The 14245-nt window shown below is 60.9% G+C and overlaps 3 protein-coding genes and 1 long non-coding RNA gene across 7 annotated transcripts; 2 read left to right on the top strand and 2 right to left on the bottom strand.

Annotated features, from left to right (window-relative positions):
- Positions 1-48: 48 nt before the first annotated feature.
- TNF (tumor necrosis factor) lies at positions 49-5781 on the bottom strand. Of its 4 annotated transcripts, none has more exons than XR_014950879.1 (5): positions 5179-5781; positions 4056-4089; positions 3704-3754; positions 1199-2140; positions 49-689 (listed from the first exon to the last, which is right to left on the bottom strand). XR_014950879.1 is itself a non-coding variant. In XM_085564944.1 (5 exons), exons 1-5 carry the CDS (start codon positions 5641-5643, stop codon positions 1722-1724), a joined length of 924 nt encoding a protein of 307 aa, XP_085421070.1. In that variant the 5' UTR covers positions 5644-5781; the 3' UTR covers positions 1079-1721. The 4 variants fall into 4 exon arrangements, 2 of the variants coding, with proteins under 2 accessions (XP_085421070.1, XP_085421069.1); XR_014950880.1 differs by lacking the exon at positions 49-689 and adding an exon at positions 709-857 and having other exon boundaries at positions 1421-2140; XM_085564944.1 differs by lacking the exon at positions 49-689 and having other exon boundaries at positions 1079-2140; positions 5179-5255; positions 5301-5781.
- On the top strand, positions 3992-4813 carry LOC146764220 (uncharacterized). Its single transcript, XR_014950882.1, has 3 exons — positions 3992-4176; positions 4219-4608; positions 4660-4813. It is a non-coding gene; the product is annotated as an uncharacterized LOC146764220 (long non-coding RNA).
- Positions 5782-7641: 1860 nt separating the features above from the next.
- Positions 7642-9138, bottom strand: GPANK1 (G-patch domain and ankyrin repeats 1). The gene is made up of 2 exons (XM_085564941.1): positions 8401-9138; positions 7642-8303 (listed from the first exon to the last, which is right to left on the bottom strand). The coding sequence occupies exons 1-2, from the start codon at positions 9114-9116 to the stop codon at positions 7805-7807; spliced, it is 1215 nt and encodes a 404-aa protein (XP_085421067.1). The 5' UTR covers positions 9117-9138; the 3' UTR covers positions 7642-7804.
- CSNK2B (casein kinase 2 beta) lies at positions 8866-13660 on the top strand. Its single transcript, XM_085564954.1, has 7 exons — positions 8866-8903; positions 9138-9221; positions 9761-9863; positions 10526-10641; positions 11680-11755; positions 12186-12375; positions 13494-13660. Exons 2-7 carry the CDS (start codon positions 9150-9152, stop codon positions 13582-13584), a joined length of 648 nt encoding a protein of 215 aa, XP_085421080.1. The 5' UTR covers positions 8866-8903; positions 9138-9149; the 3' UTR covers positions 13585-13660.
- Positions 13661-14245: the final 585 nt, after the last annotated feature.

Here is a 14245-nt window from a genome sequence, read left to right as displayed (position 1 = left end):
AAACACCGGGGACGTTCCCCGCTATAAAAAACCCCAAAATCCCCCAAATTTCCGCCCGGATTCCGCTTTATTGGCCTCTCCCCGCCCTTCACCGCGCGGGGGCTCAATAAATTACCGGCGCCCGTCCCGCCCCCGGCGGCTTTTCCGTCGGTACCGAGAGATAAATACGGAGAATTTTATAAAAATACACCCGGGAACCGCGCTCGGGGTTTTTCCGTCGGTAACGAGAGATAAATACGGAGAATTTTATAAAAATACACCCGGGAACCGCGCGTGGGTATAAAAATCTCTGTGGGTATAAAAACCGCTATAAATAACGCAATAAATTAAAGTTCAGCTTGTGCCAGCGCGTTCGGGAACGCTCCCGGAGCCCCCCAAAACCCCTGGAGACCCCCAAAAACCCCTGGAGACCCCCAAAAACCCCCCAGAGTCCCTGGAACTCCTCAGAGCCCCCCAAAATCTCCCAGAGCTCCTGGAGCCCCCCCAAAACCCCCTGGAGACCCCCAAAGTCTACCCCAGAGCTCCTGAATCTCCCCAAAAAAAACCCCCAAAATCCCTGGGGACCCCCAAAGTCTACCCCAGAGCTCCTGAATCTCCCCCCAAAAAACTCCCAAAACCCCTGGGGACCCCCAAAATCCTTGGAGTCCCCTGGAAACCCCCCAGAGCTCCCATAGAGACACCCCAAGAACCTCCTGGAACCCCCAGAACCTCCTGAAATCCCCCAGAGCTCCTGGAACATCTGCAACTCCTGGAGCTCCTGAAATCCCCCAGAACTCCCCCAAAAAACCCCTGGGTACCCCCAAAATCCTTGGAGCTCTCTGGAACTTCCTGGAACTCTCATAGAGACACCCCCAGAACTCCTGGAACACCCCGGAGCATCCTGGAACCCCCCAGAGCATCCTGGAACATCCAGAGCTCCTGGAGCTTTTCGGACCCCCCAAAACCCCCCAAAAAAACCCCCCAAATCCCCTAATCCACGCCCAGCACCCCGAAGTAGGCCTGGCCGGCGGCGTGCAGGTCCAGGAAGCGTCCGGCCGAGGCGGTGGCGGCCAGCTGGTCGCCGCGGCGCAGCTGGAACACGGCGCCCTGGTACAGGGACTCGGCCCAGGGACCCCCGAAAACCTCCCCAAAAAAACCCTGGGGACCCCCAAAATCCTTGGAGTCCCCTGGAAACCCCCCAGAGCTCCCATAGAGACACCCCAAGAACCTCCTGGAACCCCCCAGAGCTCTCATAGAGACACCCCCAGAACTCCTGGAACATCCCAGAACATCCTGAAACATCCAGAGCTCCTGGAGCTTTTCGGACCCCCCGAAACCCCCTGAAACCCCCCAAAAAAAACCCCAAAATCCCTGGGGACCCCCAAAATCCTTGGAGCCCCCTGGAAACCCCCCAGAGCTCCCATAGAGACACCCCCAGAACCTCCTGGAACACCCCGGAGCATCCTGAAACATCCGGAACTCCTGGAGCTTTTCAGACCCCCTGAACCCCCCTGAAACCCCCAAAAAAACCCCCAAAACCCCTGGGGACCCCCAAAATCCTTGGAGCCCCCTGGAAACCCCCCAGAGCTCCCATAGAGACACCCCCAGAACCTCCTGGAACACCCTGGAGCATCCTGGAACACCCCAGAGCATCCAGGAATATCCAGAGCTCCTGGAGCTTTTCGGACCCCCCAAAACCCCCCGAAACCCCCCAAAACCCCCCAAAAAACCCCCCAAATCCCCTAATCCACGCCCAGCACCCCGAAGTAGGCCTGGCCGGCGGCGTGCAGGTCCAGGAAGCGTCCGGCCGAGGCGGTGGCGGCCAGCTGGTCGCCGCGGCGCAGCTGGAACACGGCGCCCTGGTACAGGGACTCGGCCCAGGGACCCCCGGTACCGGCACCGGCGCCGGCGCGGCACACGGAGCGCGCGGCCCGCAGCAGCGGCACGTCCCGGGGGTACTCCGGGGACAGCCGGGACACGGCCAGGCGCAGCGGGCGCGGGCAGCGGCGGCCCTGGAAGGCGGCGGCGGCGTAGACGAAGTAGAGCCCGTCCCGGGGCACCACCAGGCGGTTCCCCCGCAGCCGAACCCCGTTCCGAACCAGCGCCGGCGCCACGGCCGCCTGCCACACCAGGGAGCGCGGCGGGGAGGGCCACGAGGAGGCTGCGGAGGGGAAAAAATAGAAATAAATATCAGAAAAGATACAGAAATCCCATAAACACACCCCAAATCGCCAATAGAACACCCCAAATCCCCATAGAACACCCCAAATCCCCAATAAAACGCCCCAAATCGCCGCCTGCCACACCAGGGAGCGCGGCGGGGAGGGCCACGAGGAGGCTGGGGAGGGGAAAAATAGAAATAAATATCCTAAAAGATACAGAAATCCCATAAACACACCCAAAATCCCCAATAGAACACCTCAAATCCCCAATAGAACACCCCAAATCCCCAATAGAACACCCCAAATCGCCGCCTGCCACACCAGGGAGCGCGGCGGGGAGGGCCACGAGGAGGCTGCGGAGGGGGGAAAATAGAAATAAATATCCTAAAAGATGCAGAAATACCGAATAAATATCCCTAAATACACAAAATCCCCCCAAATATATCCCTAAATACACAAAATCCCCATAGAACACCCCAAATCCCCACAAAAACACCCCAAATCGCCGCCTGCCACACCAGGGAGCGCGGCGGGGAGGGCCACGAGGAGGCTGGGGAGGAGAAAAATAGAAATAAGTATCAGAAAAGATACAAAAATACCGAATAAATATCCCTAAATAGGCAAAATCCCCAATAAAACACCCTAAATCGCCGCCTGCCACACCAGGGAGCGCGGCGGGGAGGGCCACGAGGAGGCTGCGGAGGGGGAAAATAGAAATAAATATCCTAAAAGATACAGAAATACCGAATAAATATCTCTAAATGCACAGAAATCCCATAAAAACACTCAAAATCCCAAAAAACCACCCCAAATCCACTCCTGCCAGATCAGGGAGTGAGGGGGGGACAGCCAGGAGGAGGCTGGGGAGGGAAAAATGGGGTTTGGGTGGCAGAAAACTACAAAATATGTACAAAAATCCCAAATAAATATCCTAAAATATCTCAAAATAACAAATGAATGTCCCCAAATTCAAAATAAATCCCAAAAAAACCATCCCAAAATTCAAAATAAATCCCAAAATTGCCGCCTGCCACAGCAGGGACTGAGGGGGGAGGGCCAGGAGGAGGCTGGGGGGGAATTGGGGTACCAAAAATACCCAAAAATGTCCAAAAAACCCCAAAAGCACCAAAAAAACCCAAAAGCACCAAAAAACCCAAAAATCAGAGCTTCCCTCAGTGGCCCCAGTGCCCCCCAGTCCCTCCCAGTATAAACCAGTAACCCCAAATCTCTCTTTTAACCCATCCCAGTTCCCCCCAGTCCCTCCCAGTTCCCCCCAATCCCTCCCAGTCCCATCCCAGTCCCTCCCAGTCCCCTCCCAGTCCCTCCCAGTCCCCCCCAGTATAAACCAGTAACCCCAAATCTCTCTTTTAACCCATCCCAGTTGCCTCCCAGTCCCTCCCAGTCCCTCCCAGTTCCCCCCAGTCCATCCCAATTCCCTCCCAGTCCCCCCCAATCCCCTCCCAGTCACTCCCAGTTCCCTCCCAGTCCATCCCAGTCCCCTCCCAGTCCCCTCCCAGTCCCCCCCAGTCCCTCCCAGTATAAACCAGTCCCCCCAGTCTCACCCACGACGTGCGCTGCTGGTTTGTCCCCTCGTGTCCCCTGCGGGGGGGCGCCTGGGGACAGCGGGGAGGGGGGTCAGGAGGGATTTTGGGGTTTTTGGGGGGTCAGGGGGGATTTTGGGGTTTTTGGGGGGTCTGAGGGGATTTGGGGTTTTTTTTTGGGGGGGTCAAGGGGGTTTGAGGGGGTCTGGGGGGGTTTTGGGGTTTTTTTGGGGGGTTTTGGGGTTTTTTGGGGGGTTTTGGGTTTTTTTGGGGGGTTTTGGGGTTTTTTGGGGGGTTTTGGGGTTTTTTGGGGGGTTTTGGGGTTTTTTGGGGGGTTTTGGGGTTTTTTGGGGGGTTTTGGGGTGTCACTCACCAGGGATGGGCGGGGCCGGTGTCTCCAGGGGGTCCTGGGGGGGGACACAGGTGACATGAAGGTGACACAGGTGAGACACGGATAATACACACGTGACACAGGGGACACAGATCACACCCAGGTGATACACGGATAACACACGCGTGACACAGATCACACCCAGGTGATACACGGATAACACACGCGTGACACAGGGGACACAGATCACACCCAGGTGATACACGGATAACACACACGTGACACAGGGGACACAGATCACACCCAGGTGATACACGGATAACACACACATGACATAGATCACACCCAGGTGATACACGGATAACACACGCGTGACACAGAGGACACAGATCACACCCAGGTGATACATGGATAACGCACACGTGACACAGGGGACACAGATCACACCCAGGTGACAAACAGGTAACACATGCGTGACACAGGGGACACAGATCACACCCAGGTGATACACGGATAACACACACGTGACACAGGGGACACAGATCACAGACAGGTGATACACGGATAACACACACATGACATAGATCACACACAGGTGATACATGGATAACACACACGTGACACAGGGGACACAGATCACACCCAGGTGATACACGGGTAACACACACATGACATAGATCACACACAGGTGATACACGGATAACACACACGTGACGTAGATCACACAGAGGTGATACACGGATAACACACACGTGACACAGGGGACACAGATCACACACAGGTGATACACGGGTAACACACACGTGACATAGATCACACACAGGTGATACATGGATAACACACACGTGACATAGATCACACACAGGTGATACACGGATAACACACACGTGACACAGGGGACACAGATCACACCCAGGTGACACACGGATAACACACACGTGACATAGATCACACACAGGTGATACATGGATAACACACACGTGACATAGATCACACCCAGGTGATACACGGGTAACAGACGCGTGACACAGGGGACACAGATCACACCCAGGCGACACAAATGACACACAAATGACACAGGTGACGCAGGGGACACACAGATAACGCAGGTAACACGCAGACAACACAGGTAACACACGTGTGACACACGTGTCACATCCCCTACCTGGTGGGGCAGGCGGCTGCCGGCCACGACCGACACCAGCAGCAGCAGCAGCAGCGCGGGGACACCGCGGGTGCCACGGGTGACATGGGTGCCACCACCGACATGGGTGCCACGGGTGCCACCACCGACATGGGTGCCACGGGTGACATGGGTGCCACGGGTGACATGGGTGCCATGGGTGCCACCACCGACAGCACCAGGGACACCGTGGGTGCCACCATGGGTGCCACGGGTGCCATGGGTGCCCCCACGGGTGCCACGGGTGACACCGGGGACACCGTGGGTGCCACCACAGGTGCCATGGGTGCCATGGGTGCCACCGTGGGTGCCACGGGTGCCACGGTGGGTGCCATGGGTGCCACCACGGGTGCCACGGGTGCCACGGTGGGTGCCATGGGTGCCACGGGTGCCACCACGGGTGCCATGGGTGCCACGGGCGCCCCGGCAGCGGCGCCTCCCGGCCATGGCCTCTTCCTCTTCCTCTTCCTCTTCCTCCCGGCTCCTTTATGGCCCCCCCCAACCCCCGCACGGGGCGGGACCCCCGGGAATCCCCCCGGGGGTAATTAACGGCCCACGGGTTAATTAACGGCCCCTGGGAATCCCCCCGGGAATCCCCCTGACCCCCCCGGGAATCCCCCCGGGGGTAATTAACGGCCCCCAGGTTAATTAACGGCCCCTGGGAATCCCCCTGACCCCCCTGGGAATCCCCCCGGGGGTAATTAACGGCCCACGGGTTAATTAACATCCCCTGGGAATCCCCCCAGGAATCCCCCCGGGGGTAATTAACAGCCCCCGGGTTAATTAACGGCCCCTGGGAATCCCCCCCGGGAATCCCCCCGGGGGTAATTAACAGCCCACGGGTTAATTAACATCCCCTGGGAATCCCCCTGACCCCCCCGGGAATCCCCCCGGGGTTAATTAACAGCCCCCAGGTTAATTAACGGCCCCTGGGAATCCCCCAGGAACCCCCTAGGACCCTCCCGGGGTTAATTAACAGCCCCTGGGTTAATTAACATCCCCTGGGAATCCCCCAGACCCCCCGGGAATCCCCCTGGATCTCCCCGGGACCTCCCACCCCCGGGGTAATTAAAGGCCCCCAGGTTAATTAATTAAAGACCCGAGGGTTAATTAATTACCAGCCCCAGGGTTAAATAATTAACAGCCCTGGTGGGGTTAATCAACGCCTGCCCCCCCCCCCCCCGGGGTCAATTAATTAACTGCCCCCCGGGGTCAATTAATTAACAGCCCCCGGGGTCAATTAATTAATGGCCCCGGGTTAATTAATTAACGGCCCCCAGGTTAATTAATTAACGGCCCCCAGGTTAATTAGCCCCGCCCCCCAGAACGGAAATCCCGGCGGGGGTGGGGGAGGATGTGGGAGGGGAGGGGGAGCCCCAAAAAAGAGGAAGAGACCAAAAAAGGGACGGGGGGGGGGGGGGGGGGGGCCAAAAATTCCGGGGGGGCCCAAAATTGCCATGGGGGGACCCCCAAAAATTCCAGGGGGGGCAAAAATCTGGGGGGTCCAAAATTGCCATGGGGAGCCCCAAAAAATCCTGGGGGGACCCAAATAAATCGGGGGGGGGGGGGGGGCAAAAATCCAGGAGGGCCCCAAAAAAATCCCCGGGGGACCCAAAAAAATCGGGGGGACCCCAAAAAAATCCCCGAGGGGACCCGAAAGCAGCGTGGGGGGAGGTGGAGAATCTGCGGGGGGGGGGGGGAACCCCAAAATGTCCCGGGCACCCCAAAAACCGCAGGGGGGGCAGGATGAGCCCCCCCAAAATCCGGCCGGGAAATCCCAGCGCCCCAAATTTCGGTTGTGGGGGTTTTGGGGGGACCGGGGGGAGTTTGGGGGATCTCAGGGGGTTTTGGGGGGATTGAGGGGATTTTGGGGGGCCTTGGGGGGAGTTTGGGGGGGTCTCAGGAAGGTTTTGGGGGTCTCAGGGGGATTTTGGGGGTCTCGGGGTTTTTGGGGGGTTTTGGGGGGCTCAGGGAAGGGTTTTGGGGTGTCTGATGGGGCTCAGGGGGATTTTTGGGGGGCTTGGGGGTTTTTTGGGGGGCTCAGGGGGATTTTGGGGGGCTCAGGGGGATTTTGGGGGTCTCAGGGGGGTTTTGGGGGGCTCTGGGGGAGCTCAGGGGGTTTTGGGGGGGTCTCAGGACTTTTGGGGACTTTTGGGGGGCTCAGGGGGGTTTTGGGGGGCTCTGGGGGGGCTCAGGGGGTTTTGGGGGGGTCTCAGGACTTTTGGGGACTTTTGGGGGGCTCAGGGGGGTTTTGGGGGGCTCTGGGGGGGCTCAGGGGGTTTGGGGGGGGTCTCAGGACTTTTGGGGGGCTCAGGGGGGTTTTGGGGGGGTCTCAGTGGGATTTTGGGGGTCTTGGAGGGGACTGGGGAGTTTTGGGGGGTCTCAGGGCGGTCCCGGGGGGTTTTGGGGGGGTTCCCGGTAACCCCGGAGCTCTCCCGGTGCCCCGGGCGGGTCTCAGGGAGTTTTTGGGGGGTCTCAGGGGGGTTCCCGGTAGTCCCGGAGCTCCCCCGGTGCCCCGGGCGGGTCTCAGGGGGTTTTTGGGGGGTCCCAGGGGGGCTCCCGGTAACCCCGGAGCTCTCCCGGTGCCCCGGGCGGATTTTGGGGGGTCTCAGGGGGTTTTTGGGAGGTCCCAGGGGGGTTCCCGGTAGTCCCGGAGCTCCCCCGGTGCCCCGGGCGGGTCCCACCTCTCCATGTACTCCCTCATGCGAATCTCCCAGGCCCTTTCCGCCTCCCGGGAGCCGCCCCGAGCCCGCTCCCGGTGCCGCCGCCCGCTCCCCGCCGCCTCCCCGGTCCCACCGGCGCCGCCCGGTGCCACCGGGGCCGCCCCGGGAGCGGAGCGGGGCCAGCCCAGCCCCGCGCGGTCCCGTTTGGGCACGGCGGGCACCGGGAAGCGCCGCCCGGTGCCGCGGGGGCCCAGCCCGCCGCCGGCCCAGCCCGCCCGCAGCAGCAGCCGGTACCCGGGGCCCCGGTAACCGGGCCCGGGCGGCGGGGGCGGCCCGGGCGGCGGCCCCAGCCGCAGCAGGTGCGCGGTGGAGCGGCGGTGCTGGCCGGGGGGGTCGCGGAAGGAGATCCCGCAGCTGCGGCAGAAATTCGGGAGCCCCGCTGAGCTGCGAACCGGAACCGCGGCGATTCGTTAATGAATTACCGGGAACCCCCGGCAATTACCGGGCAGCTTCGCGATTAACGCGACGCGGTCGCGCCCACCTGGGGCCGTCCCGGGAGGGCTCCGCGGTGCCGTCCTCGCTTACGAGGCGCTCGTAGAAGCTCCGAGCGTCCTCCCCGGTAACGGCGGCGGCGCTGGCCGGGCCCGGCGGCGGCTCCCGCTGCAGCCGCCCGTTGTTGCAGCCGCCGCTCGGCTCCTGGGCGCGGCGGAAGGCGATCAGGGCCATGGAGGGCAGCGGGGGGGCAGCGGGGGGGTCCCGGGGGTCCCGACCGGACGCCGGAAGTTGTGACCGGAGCCCCGAGCACCCACGTGACGCGCGGGCGCGCTCCGATTGGCCCGCACGCGCGCGGGAGCAGAGTTCAGGCGGAAGAGACGGCGGAGCGCGGCGCTGATTGGTCCGCGCGGAGCGGCGGGCGTGGTTTAGGGCGGAAGCGGCGGAGGGCGGGCGGTGATTGGTCGGTTCCGGAGAAGGGGCGGGGTTTGGGGGGAGGTGGCGGCGGCCGCGCATGCGCAGAGCGTGCCCGGAGCGCCCGTCAGGCGGCGGGTGAGGCCCGGGGGGCGCCGGTGACACCGGGGGGGACCGGGAGGGACCCAAAGGGCACCGGGGCGGGGCCGGGGCTCCCTCCGAGCCGCCGGGGATCCCTCCGGAGCGGGATCGGGGCGGCCGCGGGGGAGGGCGCGGCTGTGAGGGCGCCGCTGGCACCGGGGGGTTTCGGGGTACCGGGGGGTTTACCGGGGGGGGACGGGGAGGGTTCATGGCCGCCGTCGGTGTCGGCAGCACGCCGGGACCATGAGCAGCTCCGAGGAGGTGTCGTGGATCTCCTGGTTCTGCGGCCTCCGAGGCAACGAGTTCTTCTGTGAGGTGCGAGCGGGGCCACGGCGGGGACAGCCCGGGGAGACCCCGAGAGACCCCCGGGACAGCCCGGGGAGACCCCCAGGGACCCCCGGGACAGCCCCAGAGACCCCCAGGGACCCCCGGGACAGCCCCAGAGACCCCCGGGACCCCCTCAGAGACCACCAGAGACCCCCGGGACACCCCCAGAGCCCCCTGGGATGCCCCAAGACCCCACAGAACAGCCTGGGACACCCCCTAGGATACCTCCAGAACATTTCCAAGACTTCAGAGCTCCCCTCAGACACCCCCAGAGACCCCCAGACCCCCTGGGACACCCCCAGAACCCCCCAGGACCCCGAGAGACACCTCCAGAGACCCCCGAGGGATCTCTGAGACCCCCACAGAGCCCCCCAAGACCACCTGGGACACCCCCAGAGCCCCCCAGGACCCTCCGGGACACCCTCAGGACCCCCTGGGACACCCCCAGAGCCCCCCAAGACACACCCAGACCCCCCTGGGACCCCCCCGAGCCCCCCAGGACCCCCCAGCCCCCGTTTGGTGCGCAGGTGGACGAGGATTACATCCAGGACAAGTTCAACCTGACGGGGCTGAACGAGCAGGTGCCGCACTACCGCCAGGCACTGGACATGATCCTGGACCTGGAGCCCGGTATGGCCCAGGGGGCTCTGGGGGGGTTTGGGGGGGCTTGGGGAGGGTCTGAGGGGGCTTGGGGCGGTCTGAGGGGGTTTTGAGAAGGTCTGGGGCAGTCAGGAGGGGTTTTGAGGGGCTCTGGGGGGACTCAAGAGGGGCTTGGGGGACCCAGGAGGGGCTCTGGGGGGGCTTGGGGAGGACTTGGGGGGGTTCAGAAGGGTCTTGAGGGGCTCTGGAAGGGGGTCTGGGGGGCTGAGAGGGTTCTGAGGGCTCTGGAAGGGGGTCTGGGGGCCTGAGAGGGGTCTTGGGGGGGCTCTGGGGGGACTGAGGAGGGGCTTGGAGGGGGCTCAGGGGAGGTTGGGAAGGGCTCAGGGGTCTCTGGGGATTTCTGGGGATCTCTGAGGGTCCCAGGGGGTCCCTGGGGGTCTCTGTGGATCTCTGGGTGGTCCCTGGATGTCTCTGTGGATCTCTGGGTGGTCCCTGGGGGTCTCTTTGGATCTCGGGGGGGTCCCTGGTGGTCTCTGTGGATCTCTGGGTGGTCCCTGTGGATCTCTGGGTGGTCCCTGGGGGTCTCTGTGGGTCTCTGGGTGGTCCCTGGTGGTCTCTGTGGATCTCTGGGGTGTCCCTGGGGGTCCCAGCCCCGCGCTGACCCCCCCGTACCCCTTGTGCTCCTCCCGCAGACGAGGAGCTGGAGGACAACCCCAACCAGAGCGACCTGATCGAGCAGGCGGCCGAGATGCTCTACGGGCTGATCCACGCGCGCTACATCCTCACCAACCGCGGCATCGCCCAGATGGTGGGACCCCAAAACCCCTGAGACCCCCCCCAAATCACCCTGAACCCCCCCAGAGCCACCCTGAGCCCCCCATAGCACCCCTGATCCATCCTCACCAACCGCGGCATCGCCCAGATGGTGGGACCCCAAAACCCCTGAGACCCCCCCCAAATCACCCTGAGCCCCCCCGAACCCCCTGAGCCACCCTGAGCCCCCCCATAGCACCCCTGAGTCTCTCTGAGGCACCCCATAGCACTCCTGATCCATCCTCACCAACCGCGGCATCGCCCAGATGGTGGGACCCCAAAACCCCTGAGACCCACCCCAAATCACCCTGAGCCCCCCCAGAGCCACCCTGAGCCCCCCATAGCACCCCTGATCCATCCTCACCAACCGCGGCATCGCCCAGATGGTGGGACCCCAAAACCCCCTGGGACCCCCCCCAAATCACCCTGAACCCCCCCCGAACCCCCTGAGCCACCCTGAGCCCCCCCATAGCACCCCTGAGCCCCCCATAGCACCCCTGATCCATCCTCACCAACCGCGGCATCGCCCAGATGGTGGGACCCCAAAACCCCTGAGACCCCCCCCCAAATCACCCTGAGCCCCCCCTGAACCCCCTGAGCCACCCTGAGCCCCCCTGAGCCCCCCATAGCACCCCTGATCCATCCTCACCAACCGCGGCATCGCCCAGATGGTGGGACCCCAAAACCCCCTGGGACCCCCAAAAACCCCCTCGTGAACCCCCCTAAACCCCCCCAAACCCCCATAGCCTCCCTGAGCCCTCCTGAAACCTCTTGAATCCCCCCCCGACCCCCCTTGAACCCCTCCTGAGACCACCCTGAACCCCCTGAGACCCCCTGAGCCCCCTTGATCCCCGCAGGACCCCCTGGGACACCTTCATAGCCTTCCTGAGACCCCCCAACCCCCCTGAGCCCTTTTGAGACCCCCTGATCCCCTCTGAGACCTCCAGGACCCCCCCATAACCCCCCTGAGACCCTCTGGGACACCCCCTGAGACCCCCGAGACCCCCTGACCGTCCCCCCCGTGTGCCCCCAGCTGGAGAAGTACCAGCAGGGAGATTTCGGATACTGCCCGCGGGTGTACTGCGAGAACCAGCCCATGCTGCCCATCGGTACTGGGGGCACTGGGAGGGACTGGGGGGACTGGGAGAGGGGCTGGGGGCACTGGGAGGGGCTGGGGAGGGACTGGGGGGAACTGGGAGGGACTGGGAGAGGGACTGGGGGGAACTGGGAGAGGGGCTGGGGGCACTGGGGGGAACTGGGAGAGGGGCTGGGGGCACTGGGAGGGAGGGGCTGGGGGAAGTGGGAGAGGGGCTGGGGGGCACTGGGAGCACTGGGAGGGACTGGGAGGGGGACTGGGGGCACTGGGAAGGATTAGGGGGCACTGGGAGGGACTGGGAGGACTGGGAGGGGTCACTTTCAGGGGTTTTATTTGGGTTTATTTGCATTTTTTGGTGTTTCCCCCCACAGGGTCCCTTTATGATTGGTTTATTTTAAGTTTATTTCCCTTTTTTTTTCTCTTTTCTCCCCTTTCCCCCGCAGGGCTGTCGGACATCCCCGGCGAGGCCATGGTGAAGCTCTACTGCCCCAAGTGCATGGACGTGTACACGCCCAAATCCTCGCGGCACCACCACACCGACGGCGCCTACTTCGGCACCGGCTTCCCGCACATGCTGTTCATGGTGCACCCCGAGTACCGCCCCAAGCGCCCCGCCAACCAGTTCGTGCCCAGGTCAGAGCCAACACCCCAAATTCCCCTCAATTCCCTCCAGTTTCCATCCGTTTCCCTGAATTTCCCTCGAGTTCTCCTCCATTTCCCTGAATTTTTCCCAAAATTCTCTGAATTTTCTCTAAATTCCACTTGATTTTCCACTAATTTCCCTGAATTTTCCTAATTTTCCTTAATTTCCCCAAATTTCCCCTGAATTTTCCTCAATTTCCCCAAATTTCCCCTGAATTTTCCTCAATTTCCCCAAATTTTCCTCAAATTTCCCCGAATTTCCTCCGAATTTTCAACAGTTTCCCTGAATTTCCTCGAGTTTTCTCAATTTCCCTGTATTTCCACCAAATTTTCCTCAATTCCCCTGAATTTCCCCAAATTTTCCTCAATTCCCCTGAATTTCCCTGAATATACACTGAATTCTTCTCAATCCTCCTTTTTACCCAAAATCCCCATTTTTCCCTCAAAAATCCCCATTTTTTCCCCAAAACCCCCCATTTTTCCCCCCAAACCCCCATTTCCCCAAAATCCCCATTTTCCCCAAACCTCCATTTTCTCCTCCAAATCCTTGGGTTTTCCCCCAAACCCTTGTTTTTTGCCCCAAATCCCTATTTCCCCAAAACCCCATTTCCCAAAATCCCCCTTTTTTCCCCCAAAACTCCCCATTATTTTCCCCTAAAATCTCCATTTTTTCCCCCAAATCCCCATTTCCCCCAAAAACCCCCATTTTCCACGAAAAATCCACATTTTTCCCCAAAAACCTCAATTTCCCCCCAAAATCTCAATTTTCCCAAAACCCCCATTCTCCCAAAACCCCATTCCCCAAAACCCATACTTTCCCCAAAAATCCCTATTTTCCCCCCCAAATCCCCATATTCCCCCAAAAGCCCCATTTTCCCCCAAAACCCTCACTTCCCAAAATCCCTGTTTTCCTCCAAAAAAATCCCCATTTTTTTTCCCCAAAAACACCCGCTTTTTCCCCCAAAATCCTCATTTTTCCCCCAAAAAATCCCCATTTTCCCCAAGAAAATCCCCATTTTCCCCCCAAAAATCCCCATTTTTTTTCCCAAAATCCCCGTTTTTCCCCCCAAACCCCTACTTTTTCCCAAAATCCCGTTTTTTCGCCCCAGGCTGTATGGGTTCAAGATCCACCCCATGGCCTACCAGCTGCAGCTCCAGGCCGCCAGCAACTTCAAGAGCCCCGTCAAGACCATCCGCTGAGGGCCCCAAAATCCCCAAAACCCCCCAAAATCCCCCAAAAACCCGGCCGCGCCCCCAAAACCGATTTGGGCTCCAACCCGCCCGGCTCCGCCTCTTTTTGGGGGGGATTTTGGGGGATTTGGAGGATTTTGGGGTGGTTTGGGTGGAATTTGGGTGTTTTTGGGGTGGTTTGGGTGGAATTTGGGTTGTTTTGGGGTGGTTTGGGGCTGGTTTTGGGGTGGTTTGGTGGAATTTGGGTGATTTCGGGGAGGTTTGGGTGGAATTTGGGTGATTTTGGGGTGGTTGGGTGAAATTTGAGTGGGTTTGGGGTGGTTGGGTGGAGTTTGGGTGATTTCGGGGAGGTTTGGGTGGAGTTTGGGTGATTTCGGGGAGGTTTGGGTGGAATTTGGGTGATTTTGGGGTGGTTGGGTGGAATTTGGGTGATTTTGAGGTGGTTTGGTGGAATTTGGGTGATTTCAGGGTGGTTTGGGCTGTTTTGGAGCGGTTTAGGGCATTTTTTGAGCACTCCTGGGTGGTTTTGGGTCCGTTTGGGAGGAATTTGGGGTAATTTAGGTGGATTTGAGGGATTTCAGGTGCTTTGGTGCCTTTTGGAGCACTCGGAGCTGTTTTGGGGTTGTTCCGGACCAATTTTGGGGAATTTTGGGTGGATTTGGTGCATTCC

The sequence above is a fragment of the Lonchura striata genome, chromosome 35, assembly GCF_050655825.1.
Source record: "Lonchura striata isolate lonStrDom1 chromosome 35, ASM5065582v1, whole genome shotgun sequence".
Taxonomy (NCBI): Eukaryota; Metazoa; Chordata; class Aves; order Passeriformes; family Estrildidae; genus Lonchura; species Lonchura striata.
This window is presented reverse-complemented; position numbering and strand designations above follow the sequence as displayed.

What these genes read in the sequence shown, in the direction of transcription:
- TNF (XM_085564943.1), bottom strand. Translation starts at nt 5,643, where the DNA reads ATGGCCGGGAGGCGCCGCTGCCGGGGCGCCCGTGGCACCCATGGCACC. An exon ending in GCAGCCGCCTGCCCCACCAG is followed by an intron (nt 4,090 to 5,178) that starts GTAGGGGATGTG and finishes GTCCCCCCCCAG; the next exon opens with GACCCCCTGGAGACACCGGC. An exon ending in ACCAGCAGCGCACGTCGTGG is followed by an intron (nt 2,141 to 3,703) that starts GTGAGACTGGGG and finishes TCCCCTCCGCAG; the next exon opens with CCTCCTCGTGGCCCTCCCCG.
- CSNK2B (XM_085564954.1), top strand. Translation starts at nt 9,150, where the DNA reads ATGAGCAGCTCCGAGGAGGTGTCGTGGATCTCCTGGTTCTGCGGCCTC. An exon ending in GCAACGAGTTCTTCTGTGAG is followed by an intron (nt 9,222 to 9,760) that starts GTGCGAGCGGGG and finishes TTTGGTGCGCAG; the next exon opens with GTGGACGAGGATTACATCCA. An exon ending in GCCAACCAGTTCGTGCCCAG is followed by an intron (nt 12,376 to 13,493) that starts GTCAGAGCCAAC and finishes TTTTCGCCCCAG; the next exon opens with GCTGTATGGGTTCAAGATCC.
- GPANK1 (XM_085564941.1), bottom strand. Translation starts at nt 9,116, where the DNA reads ATGAACCCTCCCCGTCCCCCCCCGGTAAACCCCCCGGTACCCCGAAAC. An exon ending in CCCTCCCGGGACGGCCCCAG is followed by an intron (nt 8,304 to 8,400) that starts GTGGGCGCGACC and finishes TCCGGTTCGCAG; the next exon opens with CTCAGCGGGGCTCCCGAATT.